This window comes from Macaca mulatta, chromosome 1 (genome assembly GCF_049350105.2).
Source record: "Macaca mulatta isolate MMU2019108-1 chromosome 1, T2T-MMU8v2.0, whole genome shotgun sequence".
NCBI classification, from domain to species: Eukaryota; Metazoa; Chordata; class Mammalia; order Primates; family Cercopithecidae; genus Macaca; species Macaca mulatta.
In genome coordinates, this window is record NC_133406.1 from 217,577,358 (window position 1) to 217,592,469 (window position 15,112).

Here is a 15,112-nt window from a genome sequence, read left to right on the forward strand (position 1 = left end):
TCTAGGTGACCGGCAGCGCACCATGCTCAGGTCACACAGCTTAGGGTGGGGACTGGGTAGAAGTTTGAGAAAAATTCTTTTTTTTTCTTTTTCTTTTCTTCGTGTGTGTGTGTGTGTGTTTTTTTTTTTTTTTTTTTTTTTTTTTTTTTTTTAATGGCTCTGTCTCCCACACTGGAGTCCAGTGGCACAATCAGAGCTCACTGTAACCTTGAACTCCTGGGATCAAGCAGTCCTCCTTCCTCAGCCTTCTGAGTAGCTGGGACTATAGGCGCATGCCACCATGCCTGGCTTTTAAAAATAATTCGTAGAGACGAGGTCTCTCTCTGTTGCCCAGACTAGTCTTGAACTCCTGGCTTCAAGCAGTCCTCCTGCCTTGGCCTCCCAAAGTGCTAGGATTACAGGCATGAGTCATCACTCCTTGCCGTTTTTTGTGTGTGTGTGTGTCTTTTTTTTTTTTAAAGGCAATCCTAAGTAGCCTCAGGCTGCTGAGGTTGAATCGCTTCAACCCAGAAGGGTTTGGCTGGGATTGGCCAAAAGGCCTCCCCAAATCCCAAACCATTAGAGTCTAACCTCCCAAATGTGACTGGCAGCACTGCATGCTCAGGTCCCACCCACTGCCTCTCCCCCACACTCCTCACCTCTGTGCTGCAGCCACGCCAAATTTTCAGTTCCTCCAACACTGTCAGGCAGGCCAGGCACCCTCCCATCCCTAAGCTTTGCACATTTGGAACTCACTCCAAGAGAAGAGGACTGTTTTGTTCCTCTCTGGGTATCCAGAACAAGAAATGCCTGGCACATATTAGGTGCTCCATAAATATATGTTGAATGCCTCTTCCTTTCTTCCGTGAACACTCTTCCTCCTCCCCTCCATGGCCGCTGTGTGCTTCAGCCCAAAGTTTAAACTTCATTTCTTCAGAGAAGATGACACCCTAAATAGTGCAGGTCCCCTCAAATGTGTCCTTAAGGTCCTTCACTGCTTCCTGCCCTTCACCCCAGCTATGATAAATACATTAATTGACCATGTCTGTTTGTGTTTAAGGTTTCTCTTGCCCATAGACTGAGTCTCAAGCTTTCTGGGACCGGGTCTGTCTTGTTCATTGCTTGGACACTCAATATGTATTTGTTGAATGGATGAAAAAACCCACTCTGTCCTCCCTTGATCCCAGTCACAAAGCATTTAGAAGATAGGTGTTCACACCAAGCTGCCTCTGCGACCCAAGCTGAAATGGCATTCGGTCAGGAAAATGGGGAGATTTCACTCGACACCCCAACCCCGCAGTCGCAACCTGCACACCCTGTGGACCACTTTTCATGCCTTACCTCCAGGTTCCTGAGCCCCACTCCCGTCACAGGAAGATCATTTTCTGTCCATTAAACTCATTTAGCAAGAGAACTGGATCTGTGGGAGATACTTGGAGATCACTGGAGATCATTCCATGGGAAGGCAGATCTGTGCATGGCTGGGGAAGGTAGACACAGTTGTGTTTCCACCACTCCACCAAGATGACCCTTCTAAACCCAACCCCACTGAGGGGGCACTGGCCTGACCTGGCAGCCTTGCACCTGGATCAGTATTTCTCAAAATTTGGTGCACGTAAGAATGAATCTTGTCTGTAATCACAGCTTTGGGAGGCTGAGGCAGGAGGATCCCTTGAGACCAGGAGTTCCAGACCAGCCTGGGCAACATAGCAAGACTCACTCTTTACAAAAAAATTTAAAAAATTAGCTGGGCATGATATATGACTCCCACCTGTAGTCCTTGCTACTCAGGAGGCTGAGGCAGAAAGGATCACTTGAGCCGGGGAGGTCGAGGCAGTGAGCGTGATTGCTCCACTGCACTCTGGCCTCAGCAACAGAGGGAGACCTTGTCTCAAAAAAATAAAAATAATCGGCCGGGCGCGGTGGCTCAAGGCTGTAATCCCAGCACTTTGGGAGGCCGAGGCGGGTGGATCACGAGGTCAGGAGATCGAGACTATCCTGACTAACATGGTGAAACCCCGTCTCTACTAAAAATACAAAAAACTAGCCGGGCGTGGTGGCGGGCGCCTGTAGTCTCAGCTACTTGGGAGGCTGAGGCGGGAGAATGGCGTGAACCCGGGAGGCGGAGCTTGCAGTGAGCCGAGATCACGCCACTGCACTCCAGCCTGGGAGACACAGCGAGACTCCGTCTCAAAAAAATAAAATAAAATAAAATAAATAATAATAATCTCCCCCACAAGCTCTCACTACTCAAGAGTGTAGTTCTGGGACCAGCAGCAACCCCAGCACCTAGGAGCTTGTTCAAAATGCAAAGCCTTACTAACAAAATAGCCAGCAAACTAAGTTTTAGGTAGACAGAGGCAAACAGGAGCCTGGATACACGTGGCATGCACAGGCCGTGTGCAGGATGGAGTGAGTGCAGGTTAAAGCAGAGCTGGATTTAGTGATCTACACACACACACACACACACACACACACACACACACACACACACACGGGATTCGAGCGCACCCAGTTGCCTCCACTTGGGCATAGGCGCGGAACTGAGTCCTCCCGTTTTGAGATGCAACGGTGCAGAGACCCGGGAGCCCAGAACGCTTCCCGGGGCCCCTGGGACACCCTCGGGCGCCCCCGCGACCGCCGCCTGTGGCCAGGTCACAGCCTCCCAACTTGCCAGAGAACCCTCCTTCCCAAATCTCCCTTCGGTCCCCCGGCGCCCTTGGAAGCGCCGGAGGTGGAGGGTTCCCCCTCTCAGCCTCGTTCCTCCCCTGAAGCCCGACCGGCCGGCGCGGGCAATCAGTGCCCTGGCAAGTCCTTGAAGTCTATATTTAGTGCCCGCCACCCCTCCCCCGCACAGTTGGAAGGCGGGCGGTGGGGGGTGGGGGTGGGGAGAGCCCCGCCCCCGCCGGGCGTGTGTGTCGTGTGTGTTTGGGGCCCGCTCGGGTTGCGCGCCCTCCGCCTTCGCGCCTCCTGCCCCCGAGGCCCGACTGCTGCCCCTGCGCCCCTCGCCCCGCCAGGCGTCGCGGGCCAACATGGGCCAGGAAGAGGAGCTGCTGAGGATCGCCAAAAAGCTGGAGAAGATGGTGGCCAGGAAGAACACGGTGAGGCTGCAGAGTTTGGGCCACGGCCCCCGCCCCCGGGAGGCGCGGGCGAGCCCCGGATTCCGGGGTGGGGACGTACTGGCGGGGCGCGTACGGGACTCCAGGACCCGAGGGAGGAGCGGCTGGTGCAGGGCCCAAGGCCCCTTAGGGACCCTTGCTGAGCACCTCGAGGTGGGTGTGTGCGTGGCCCAGGACGCCAGGGGGATCTTGCGGGTCCCAGAGGCGCGACTTGTGCACGTCCCTTTGGACGTGTAGGGTTCACCCTGGGCAGCTAATGCGGGGCCCAGGAAAGCGGGCGAAGAGAGCTGGACGTGGGAAAGGACTTTGGGAGTCCCAGGACTTGGCGTGTGCAAAGCCCGGGGAGTGGCGGCGATGGCGGGGGCGGGGCTGGGGGCAAATCCTGGTGGCCCGAGAAGTGACAGAGAAACTTGGACTGACGGGGGTACTGAGCTGCATCCCTGCACCCCGGAGTGGGTCTGCGGGAGAGAAGTAAGAGGCCGTGGATCGTGCGACCCCACAGCTTGGGGCGTCAGGAGCGGTTCTTTTGGCAACTTTCCCTTTCCTTGGCCTTGGGGTGCGGCCCGGACGGGCGGGGGCCGAACAGGTGCGGGGGCCCGCGGGGCGGGGGAAGGGGGCCGGGCTGGAGGCCTGTGCAGCAAGGGCGAGGGCGGAGGGAGGAGCGGGCTCGGCGGGAGGTTGGGAGCAGGGCTGACAGCCCTACCGGAGGGTCCTGGCCAGAGCGCAGATCCAACTGGAAGTTAATGTTTGATCTTCCCCGTGATCTTTGCCTGGGGTTGGCGGCCGACTGGTCGTCTGGCCAGAGCAAATTTGGCCTTGGGTCCTGGAGGGCCTGGGCTCGCCCTGGGAGGGAAGAAAGGGAGCTTGGTGAGCATGACCATCCCACCTCCCCGCCCTGTCCCTGGGTCCTCTTCCTCCCACCATCGGTAGCCATGTGCTGCAGCCACCTGCACTGCCAGGACCTAGGAGCCTGGGAAAGGAAGAGACCCTAAGGGAAGTTTTAGAGCCAGGAAGAGTAGCCAAGGCCCAGGGAAGGGTCGCTGGAACCATGGAGTGGCAGGATGGACACTAGGCAGTCATGAGGTGGTGTCTATATAAAGGCCAGAGCCTCAGTTTCTCCATCTGTAAGAAAGAGATGAGATTATCTGCCTCTAGAGAAGGGATGTCACTGGATTCTTGTCTCTGCTTGCAGCGATGAGGATTGGAGAGATGAGACAGAGATGTAAACCCCTTAGTAGGACTCAGACCGGTGCTTGGTAAGAGCTGGCGAACAAGATCTGCTTCTAGGCAGCCAGGTACAACACAAAAAGGTACAGCACAAACCTGCAGAGTGCTGGGAGCTTCTCACCCAACACTCCCAACCTCTACGCGCTCCCTATTCCAGACTCCTCCACAACACTCAGTGCAACTGAACCTCAAGTCATGGGGGGCATTTTCTCAGCTGGGGTTGGCGGAGCCCAGCCAGGGATTCTGAGCCAAATTCTAGTTCAAATAGACAGGTTATCCCAGCCCAGCTCCTTGCTGACCCCCAAGTTTGGGCCAGGAAAGAAATTCTGGGCCTCTGGGTAAGAGGGGTAGGGTGGGGACGCCTAGAGACCCAGGGACAAGCAGCCTGCTTGGGGTAGAGCTCTGGCTGAAGATGAAGGAACCTGCCATGGGCTCCCCCTCACTCCTTTTATGACCCTAGGCAAAAGCCACTCAACCTTCCCTCTCTGGGCCTCAAGTTTCCCCTTCTGTGAAGTGGGAAGAGGAAATGGTGTCTTTTGGAGATGGATTCCTGTGGAAGTGCCCAGAGCTGTCCCCAGAAAATATACAAGTCTGGCCGCAGGGTCCCTGCAGCGTGGAGCCAGTTTACAGCCATGTCTGTGCCTGGACACTTGGCAGCATCTGGGTGGGCACGGAGCTCTGGGCGTCTGGCCGAGAAAGGTGGGGCCTGCTCTGGGAGTGAAAGTGGACCCGCCCAGCGGTGGTTAGGCAGAGGAGGACATACTTCCTGTAATAAGACGGATCCTCCACGTTGCAGCTCAGGCCTGGGGTTTACTGCCAATTGCTGAAGTCTCAGCCACTTAGGGCTTTGTCACATCCTCTGAGCATGCACTAACAGAAGCAACTTCAAACATACAACAAAGTGCCTACGGTCACAGCTACACACACACACACACACATAGCTATAATGTGCGGCTACAACACAGCAGTTAAACAAGCAACTGAACCTAACTGCATATGAGACACGGCTACTGACACCAACATGACAAGCATCCTGATCCATATGACCCACATTGACCATTAGAGTTACAGAATGATACACAAAGACAGCCACACACGTGCGCACGCAGCACAGCTACACCCAGACATGCAATGCTACAGACTTAGCAAACAGCCACATTTATACATTCAGATGTTATAACACAGGCATCATCCCACAAAGACAAATAGACACAGATGTGCCTGGAGCTGCATATTCACAGCTCCACACTTAGACCAGAGATACTGCTGGCTGCAGAACCCATATGTGTATTCAGAGAGATACACCCAGCAACATTTGCACAAGGCTTTGTGAACCCAGCTACAATCCAGGCTCATGGCTGTTCTCCTCCAATATGACCCAGTTATACAACCGTGACACACGAGGCATATACCCAGTGGGGAGCTGGAACTGGCTTAACGCTGATTGTTGCATTTTCAGGAATTTTGCAACCTGGTGGTTAAACACAGCAATTGTTTTAAAAAATTACATTATCTGCTTACAATTAAATAAATTATATTAAAAACAAAGGTAATGGGCCGGGCGCGGTGGCTCAAGCCTGTAATCCCAGCACTTTGGGAGGCCGAGACGGGCGGATCACGAGGTCAGGAGATCGAGACCATCCTGGATAACACAGTGAAACCCCGTCTCTACTAAAAAATACAAAAAACTAGCCGGGCGAGGTGGTGGGCGCCTGTAGTCCCAGCTACTCAGGAGGCTGAGGCAGGAGAATGGCGTAAATCCGGGAGGCGGAGCTTGCAGTGAGCCGAGATCCGGCCACTGCACTCCAGCCTGGGCGACAGAGCGAGACTCCGCCTCAAAAAAAAAAAAAAAAAATAAATAAATAAATAAATAAAAAATAAAAACAAAGGTAATGAATCCTCCAAAATAATCACTTCCTGATTATTTTACTACATTTTACTGTCATGTATGGTCAGAGGTAATTTACTTCTATTGTTATCTGTACAGTGGAAATGCTGTAGAATGTACATCTATAGTACTGTACATCTCCTCCCAAAACTTCCTTCAGTTCAGTGACAGCATGTCGGTAGCTTGAAATTGGCCATGGGATGAGTGTTTACACCACAGAAATTGGCAAACACTATAGGTCAGTTGTTGTTTTTTTTTTCCCCCTTGAGAACTGGTTGTTAAACGTTGGCCAGCACACCACTGCACTTACCCATGTTGATATTCCATGATTGTGTATGTGTAGACAGATCTATGCCTACGCTAACACAATTTGTATAGTAGTTAGAGCCCAAAAGGCCTGAGTTTGAATCCCTGCTTGGCTCCTTATAAAGCATGTGACCTTGAGAAAATTACTTAACCTCTCTGTTTCTTGGATTGCTCCTTGGTGAACATGGGATAATAATTCTGTAAAAATGGGACTAATACGCAGGACCCACCCGATAGGGTCATTGTGAAACTTAAATGAGATAATGCAGGTAAAATACTTAGAAGAGTACCCAGTACATAGCAAGCCTTTAATTAATGTTACACTTGGAGTTGTGCACCCCCAAGTTCACATGCACACACATCTGCAGGTCACGCCTCTGAAAACATACTGCGAACCCAAGTTCTCAGGGAGGCTAAGGACTGACAGAGGGCAGCTCTTAGGACATGGTCCAGGTCCTGTCAGGGTAGGGATTGGCAGCTGGAACCATGAAGTGTGGGCCAAGGATAGGAACATACAGGACACAGTCAGCTGGTGCTCCCCAGGGAACTGATCTCAGGACAGCAGGCAGGTATGGCTTCTAGGAAGGGGTAGGGGGAAAGGAGAAGGCTGAAATGGGTCAGAGGGTGTCCAGGGCCTGGCAGCTCACAGATTTTCAAACCTAAACCTTATTTTTCTCCCGCCCGCCTTCTTTCTGCTTTAATCCTGCACAAGTTCATCCATTCAGGAAGCACTGGGCTCTCTGCTGAGCCCTAAGGTCTCAGAGATTAGAACGGTTCTCTTTACCTGAGAGAAGTCAAAGTATCTGTCCACACAAAGACTTGAAATGAATATACCTAGAAGCTTTATTTTTAGCAGCCCCAAACTGGAACCTATCCATAAGTCCCATCAACCAGTGAATGAATTTAAAACATTGTGGTAGACTGAGCGTGGTGGCTCACGCCTGTAATCCCAGCACTTGGGGAGGCCAAGGCAGGAGGGTCACTTGAGACCAGAAGTTTGAGACCAGCTTGGGTGACATGGCAAAACCCCATCTCTACAAAACAATACAAAAAATTAGCCAGATGTGGTGGTTCATACCTGTGGTCCCAGTTATTCGGGAGGCTGAGGTGGGAGGATCACCCGAGCCTGGAAAGTCAAAGCTGCAGTGATTGTGCGACTGCGCTCCAGCCTGGGCAACAGGGTGAGATCTTGTCTCAACAACAAACAAACAAACAAACTGTGGTACAATACATACAGTGGAAAACCACTCAGCAATAAAAATGAACTACTGATCCACGAGACAACATGGATGAGTCTCAGAAATAATTATGCCCAAATAAGCCAGATAAAAAAGGGGTTTTGCCCTACATACTCTATATAAAATCCTTAAAGATACAAGGTCACCCATAGTAACAGAAGGCAGAATTGTGGTTGTTTAGGATTGGGGATGGGGAGGGATGGATTAGAAAGAGGACAGGAAGAAGCTTTTGGAGCTGGTGGCTGTGCTTTTATCTTGATTATGGTGAGGATTCCATGGGTGTACAGGTATGTTGAAACTCATCAAATTTTACGCTGTAAAATATGCAGTTATTGTATGTCAATTATACCTCAATAAAGCTGTTTTTTTGTTTTGTTTTGTTTTGTTCGAGTTGGAGTCTCGCTCTGTCACCCAGGCTGGAGTGCAGTGGCGCGGTCTTGGCTCACTGTAACCTCCATCTCCCAGGCTCAAGCGATTTTCCTGCCTCAGCCTCCTGAGTAACTGGGGTTACGGGCATGCGCCACCACGCCTGGCTAATTTTTGTATTTTAGTAGAGATGGGGCTTCACCATGTTGGCCAGGCTGGTCTTGAACTCCTGGCCTCAAGTGATCCACCCACCTCAGCCTGCCAAAGTGCTGGAATTATAGGTGTGAGCCACTGTGCAGGCCAAGCTCTTTTGTTTTGTTTTTTAAAAAGGCCCCGGTCCTCAGCCTGTGAAGTTCACAGTGGGGAGGTAAGGGGAGGACGCTCCAGGCACACGAGCAACAATAAGCCAGGAAGGAATTCATTTTGGAGGAAAGATGGGGAAAGGGGAGGACATTCCTGGGAAGAGGCACAGCAGAACCAAAGGCTGGAGGTCAGGAGCCTGGCTCAGAGGGTTTGAACCCAGCAGGTGGCGGGGGATGAAGTTAGAGCATCGTCTAGGACAGAATGTTTCTCGTCTCTCTCCTTCCTTCTGCCCCTTGCCTGTCCTTCGGCCACGTGTCTGTATTCTCCTCCTCCGTGTACCAAGACCACACAGTAGTCAGAGAAGCCCGGGCAGGACCCGGGCCCCAGTCCTCACCTTGTGGTCTCCCACAGGAAGGGGCCCTGGACCTTCTGAAGAAGCTGCACAGCTGCCAGATGTCCATCCAGCTACTACAGGTGGGGTGGGGGCGGGAAGCCTTGGGGCAGTGCCTGGGAGGAGAGCTGGTGGGTTAGGGAAAGACCCCCAATGGGGGAAGGTGGAGTCTGGGAGGAATTTCTGAGGGGAGGCCGGGGGGGTGGGAATCTTGAGGTGCAGACCTCCCAGGGGGGGACTGAGGGGGACACAGGGGCATCCTGGGGGCAGAGAGGGTACCTTCTAGGTGTCAGGGACTTCTGGGCCTTGGAGCAAGACTGGTTTGCTTTTCCTGAATAGTCCAATTCCCAAGGCCCTGGGCCTGTGGGATCCAGGAGGCCAATGATCCAGGGAGAGGGAAAAGTCCCCCATTTAAAATCCCTGTGTGGCCCTTAAAGTCCCCAAATTTACCAAAAGCTCCTGGCGGTGAAAAATGAGCACAGACAGATGCAAGGTCACATAGCTGGAGCTGCTGTCTCAGTTGAAACTGGAGCTCAAAGACACTAGAGGGAGCTGGCCACGGTGGCTCTCGCCTGTAATCCCAGCACTTTGGGAGGCCGAGGAGGGCAGATCACCTAAGGTCAGGAGTTCAAGACCAGCCTGGCCAGCATGGTGAAACCCCGTTTATACTAAAGATACAAAAAGTAGCTGGGCACGGTGACGGACACCTATAACCCCAGCTACTCGGGAGGCTGAGACACGAGAATCACTTGAACCTGGGAGGTGCAGTGAACTGAGTGCAGTGAACTGAGATTGCACCACTGCACTCCAGCCTGGGCAACACAGCTAGACTCCATCTCAAAAAAAATAGATACTAGAGGGTTGGGAATGGGAGGGGTCCTGACAGTCAGCCAAGTGCCGCTCCCAACCCTAGGTGCAGCCTTTCACCAAAGCCACAGGTATCCTCCATGTCAGGCTTAGCCCTGGGCCCTCGACCTCGTGCAGAGCAGGGCCTCAGTTATAGTAGTGGGGTTCTGACCTCAGCCAGGAGTCAGGGCTAGGACTCTGGGGATACAGGTTGGAAGGGGAGGTGGTGGTAGAGCTGGGACAGGACCTGCCAATGAGGGCAGCCATTCCTGTGTATCCATTCCCCGATCATGCCTTAACCCTGTCACTTTGCAGACAACCAGGATTGGAGTTGCTGTTAATGGAGTCCGCAAGCACTGCTCAGACAAGGAGGTGGTGTCCTTGGCCAAAGTCCTCATCAAAAACTGGAAGCGGCTGCTAGGTGAGACAGGACCAGGTTGACTTGAGTCCTGTTTTTCTTCTAGCACTTGGGACAGGACTGGGCCTGACTCATAGCCGGCACTCAGTGTATGTCTGTTGAGTGACTTAATCAGTGACAGATGGCCTCTGGATCTGGGAGGTAGCTAGTGGGGGACTGCCAATGTTTGTGTACATAAGTACAAGATTTGTAGACTTGTGAGTTTTGTGTACATGCAACCCTTATGTGTTTGTGCTCTCACGCATTTGTCTATATAATACATGTCTACATACATGCATTTATGTGAATATGTGCAGAGATGTGTTTGCCAATGTATTTATGTCCCCATGTGAGAATGCATATTTGTACACATGGTTCTGTTGTATGTGCATTTGTGTGTAAATGTGTTTGCGTGTGTGTTGGGAGTGTGTGTGCAGCTGTCCTCGTCCCTGCCCTTTGCTCCCTGCCCACTAAAGTCATGCTGGGTTCTGCTGAGACAGAGCTTAGCTGAGGGACAATGCCACCCTTTTGCTTTCAGACTCCCCTGGACCCCCAAAAGGAGAAAAAGGAAAGGAAAGAGAAAAAGCAAAGAAGAAGGAGAAAGGGCTTGACTGTTCAGACTGGAAGCCAGAAGCAGGCCTTTCTCCACCAAGGAAAAAACGAGAAGACCCCAAAACCAGGTATCCTTTTCTGGGATGGAGACAAGGGAGCTGACACCTGTCATGTCCTCTGCCAGCAGCTCTGTGTATATTATCTCATTTAAACCTCGCATCCTGGGGAGGAAGATATTGGTATTATCTCATGCAGTGCCCCCTCTGGGGGTCTTCTTTGGCTCAACCAGACGTTAGACTCACAAGACCCAAATAGGCCATAAATAGTACTGGCTTTGCCTAGAAGGATGCAGGGACAGGAAAGAGTGCGTCTGCAAGAGGGCCTCCAGCATTCCTCTACAGAGAGTTCCCATAGGAGACCACACAGCAGTCTAGAGCTCTTCTCTGGCCCACCCAGGCAACAGACGGGGTGCAGGGAAACAAGACCACAGTGGGCGTATACCTCACATCCAAATCTTGTAACAGTCCCAAAGACAAAGTTTCCAAGATGCTAGCAAAGGCAATAGTCACTTATAAGATTCACTGCACCTGGTGTGGTGGCTCACACCTGTAATCCCAGCACTTTGGGAGGCTGAGGCAGGAGGATCACTTGAGCCCATGAGTTTGAGACAAGCCTGGGCAACATGGCAAAACTCCGCCTCTACAAAAAATACAAAAATTAGCCAGGTGTGGTGGTGCGCACCTGTAATCCTAGCTACTCTGGAGGCTGAGGTGGGAGAATCACTTGTGCCCGGGAGATGGAGATTGCAGTGAGTTGAGATTGCGCCACTACACTCCAGCCTGAGCAACAGAGCAAGACGCTATCTCAAAAACAAACAAAAACCAAGACATATATTATAAATTAAAAGGATCTCTACTTTCTGTATTATACAATAAAAATTTTAAATCTGAATTATTGGGATTTTTCGCAATGATCCTGTACTGCTTTTGAAACAAAAAAATAATAGTAGTGCTTTTAAAAACTAAACAAATAAGAGTGATAAAAATCTGTTGTAGAACATGATGGAAGGCCGGGCACGGTATCTCACCCCTGTAATCCCAGCACTTTGGGAGGCCAAGGTGGGTGGATCACCTGAGGTCGGGAGTTCGAGACCAGCCTGACCAACATGAAGAAACCCCATCTCTACTAAAAATACAAAATTAACTGGACATGGTGGCACATGCCTGTAATCGCAACTACTCAGGAGGCTGAGGCAGGAGAATCACTTGAACCCGGAAGTTGGAGGTTGCAGTGAGCCGAGATTGCGCCATTGCACTCCAGCCTGGGCAACAAGAGTGAAACTCCGTCAAAAAAAAAAAAGAAAAATTTAGAAAAGTAGAAAAAAAAAATCATCCACATTCCCACCACCTAAAGACAATCACCACTCTTGATGTGTTGGTGTATGGCTTTTCTTTCTGTTCTCTCTTTGACTTGTTTTCTATAGTCATCCCCAACTTTAATAGCCTGCTTTTTAAAAGGTAATGCCTGTGAGATGGTTTTGTCACATTTTCTATGTTCCGTTCCTTTCCATTGCTTATTTTGCAAGTGTATCCTACTTGGAAAAACCCTAACTGGCATCTAAAAATTATTCTACCAAAGAGACACATGCACTTGTGTGTTCATCACAGTACTATTCATAATAGCAAAGATGGTCGGGCGTGGTGGCTCACGTCTATAATCCCAGTACTTTGGGAGGCCACGGCAGGCAGATCACTTGAGGTCAGGAGTTCGAGACCAGCCTGGCCAACATGGTGAAACCCTGTCTCTACTAAAAATACAAGTATTAGCTGAGCATGGTGGTGGGTGCCTGTAATCCCAGCTACTTGGGAGGCTGAGGCAGGAGGATCGCTTGAATTTGGGAGGCTGAGGTTGCAGTGAGCCAAGATCACCCCACTGCACTCCAGCCTGGACAACAGAGCGAGATTCTGTCTTTAAAAAAAAAAAAAAGGAACATACATATGGACCGAGCAAGGTGGCTCACGCTTGTAATCCCAGCACTTAGGGAGGTGGAGGCAGGTAGATCACTTGAGCTCAGGAGTTAGAGACCAACGGCGAAACCCCATCTCTATTAAAAGTAAGAAAAATTAGCTGGGCGTGGTGGCATGCACCTGTGTTCCCAGCTACTTGGGAGGGTAAGGTGGGAGGATCACTTGAGCCTGGGAGGCGGATGTTACAGTGAGCAGAGGTCACACCACTGCACTCTGGCCTGGGTGAGAAGTGAGACTCCGTCTCAAAAAAAAAAAAAAAAAATTCATATGCACATTGATATTTATATTTTGTTAATAAAATTTGAAGTGCACTATACATTTTCAGGGACACTAAATTGTTATGCCCGGTCACTTTTCACAGCCATGGAGCTCTGAAATGAAGTTGTTGCTGAGGCTGAGCAGAAAATGGAGAGGTTTCTTCTCATTCTGCTGGGAGAAGCCAGTTGTCAGGGGTCCTATTTCAGCTCAGTTAATTAATTTCCTTTCTTTTTAGTTTTCTTAATGATAATTCATTATACAAACACTGTAACCACATTAGTGCAACTTAGAATAAGCATGGGAAATATTTGTGCACATCAGACAAATTAAGCAGCTTTTATTTTTCTTCCTCTCCTCTCCCAGGCCTGGTCTAACTACATACGTAATTTTTCTATTCCTTTAGGCAGAGTGTGTTTTTTTTTTTGAGGCGGAATTTCACTCTTTTTGCTCAGGCTGGAGTGCACTGGTGCAACCTCGGCTCACTGCAACCTCTGCCTCCTGGGTTCAAGCGATTCTCCTGTCTCAGCCTCTCGAGTAGCTGGGATTACAGATACCTGCCACCATGCCCAGCTAATTTTTTTTTTTTTTTTGAGGTGGAGTTTCGCTCTTGTTGCCCAGGCTGGAGTGCAATGGCGTGATCTCAGCTCACTGCAACCTCCGCCTCCCAGGTTCAAGTGATTCTTCTACAGGCATGAACCACTGCTCCCAGCCTCTTTACTGCCTCCCGAGTAACTGAGATTACAGGCATGTGCCACCATGCCTGGCTATTTTTTGTATTTTTTTTTAGTAGAGACAGAGTTTCTCCATATTGCTCGGGCTGGTCTCAAACTCCCGACATCAGGTGATTTGCCCGCCTCAGCTTCCCAAAATGCTGGAATTACAGGCATGAGCCACTGCACCCAGCCTTTTTGTATTTTTAGTAGAGACAGGGTTTCACCATGTTTAACCGGGCTGGTCTTGAACTCCTGACCTCAGGTAATCCACCCACCTCAGCCTCCCAAAGTGCTGGGATTACAGACGTGAGCCGCCGTGCCCGGCCAATTTTTTTTTTTTTTCCAGACAGAGTCTTGCTCTGTCTCCCAGGCTGGAGTGCAGTGGCGCGATCTTGGCTCACTGCAAGCTCTGCCTCCCGGATTCACGCCATTCTCCTGCCTCAGCCTCCCGAGTAGCTGGGACTACAGGTGCTTGCCACCACGCCTGGCTAATTTTTTGTATTTTTAGTAGAGGCGGGGTTTCACCATGTTGGCCAGGATGGTCTTGATCTCCTGACCTCGTGATCCACCCGCCTCGGCCTCCCAAAGTTCTGGGATTACAGGCGTGAGCCACTGTGCCCGACTTTTTTTTTTTTTTTTTTTGAGACAGCGTCTCACTGTGTTGCCCAGGCTGGAGTGCAGTGGCATGGTCACAGTTCACTGCAGCCTGCAACACCTAGGCTCAAGTGATCCTCTAACCTCAGCCTCCTGAGTAGCTGGGAGTGTGGGTGCAAATTGCTTTTTAAAATATAAAACAGTATTTGAATTTTTGTCCTTAGGAAAGATTATACATGATTTGGAAATGAGACTGTAGCAAACAATGGCCAAAGAAGAGTCACCCATTCTGTGCCTTCTCCTTTGGTCACTCAGAAATATCCTACTATCAGCTATTGTTGTGGGAAACTGAGGACCAGAGAGACCAATAGGAGAACAGGAGGATTGTTTATTTAAGGTATGCACCGGCCCAGTGGATTCATACCTAAAAAGCTGAGCATTTTAACAAAGACAGAGCAGGGTTTTTATAAGCAGTCTTACAGAAGCAAAGCAAAAGCAGTTAATTATATGATAGGTCACATAATCTACAGCATAGCATAACTTGTGGCCTTGCATAGCTGGTGACCTTGTAGCTGTATTGAAAGAAAAAAAAGAACTGGCTAAATACAGACATTTGTAAAACATAGTCATGCTTAAGAAGCCAGGGAAAGGAGTAATAGTAAAGGAATTTGTCTCTTTCTTTTTTTCCTTCAACCTTGCTCTGGAGAGGAGGGGGGTCTAGAGCCCATTCCTTTGGCCTTCGCTTCTCAAACAGCATTATCTTATAACTGTCCTTGAAGTGAGCTTGCTAGGCAGAGGAAAATTTGTTCTTTGCTTTTAACCCTTGCCTTGCCTGTTACTTTTCTTAGAGTGAATGAATGCATATTTATTTTTAAATTTCTGCCTCACTATGTTTGTTGTTGCTTGTC

The 15,112-nt window shown here is 50.3% G+C and overlaps 1 protein-coding gene across 31 annotated transcripts in view; it reads left to right on the plus strand.

The window, feature by feature from the left end:
- The first annotated feature begins 2,445 nt into the window (after positions 1 to 2,445).
- Positions 2,446 to 15,112, plus strand: part of TCEA3 (transcription elongation factor A3) — a 50,626-nt gene continuing 37,959 nt past the window's right edge. For 8 of the 31 annotated variants that reach the window (XR_013406142.1, XR_013406141.1, XR_013406140.1 and 5 more), the window contains exons 1-4: positions 2,446 to 3,080; positions 8,838 to 8,900; positions 9,979 to 10,084; positions 10,599 to 10,740. Coding sequence is in view for 24 of the 31 variants with exons in the window: in XM_077970386.1 (XP_077826512.1) it covers positions 3,012 to 3,080; positions 8,838 to 8,900; positions 9,979 to 10,084; positions 10,599 to 10,740 (380 nt within the window). In the remaining 7 variants the exon portion in view is untranslated. Of the gene's footprint in view, positions 3,252 to 3,437; positions 5,875 to 8,769; positions 8,901 to 9,978; positions 10,085 to 10,598; positions 10,741 to 15,112 lie in introns of those variants that run through there. The other 23 variants (XM_077970350.1, XM_077970358.1, XM_077970364.1 and 20 more) reach the window with 8 other exon arrangements.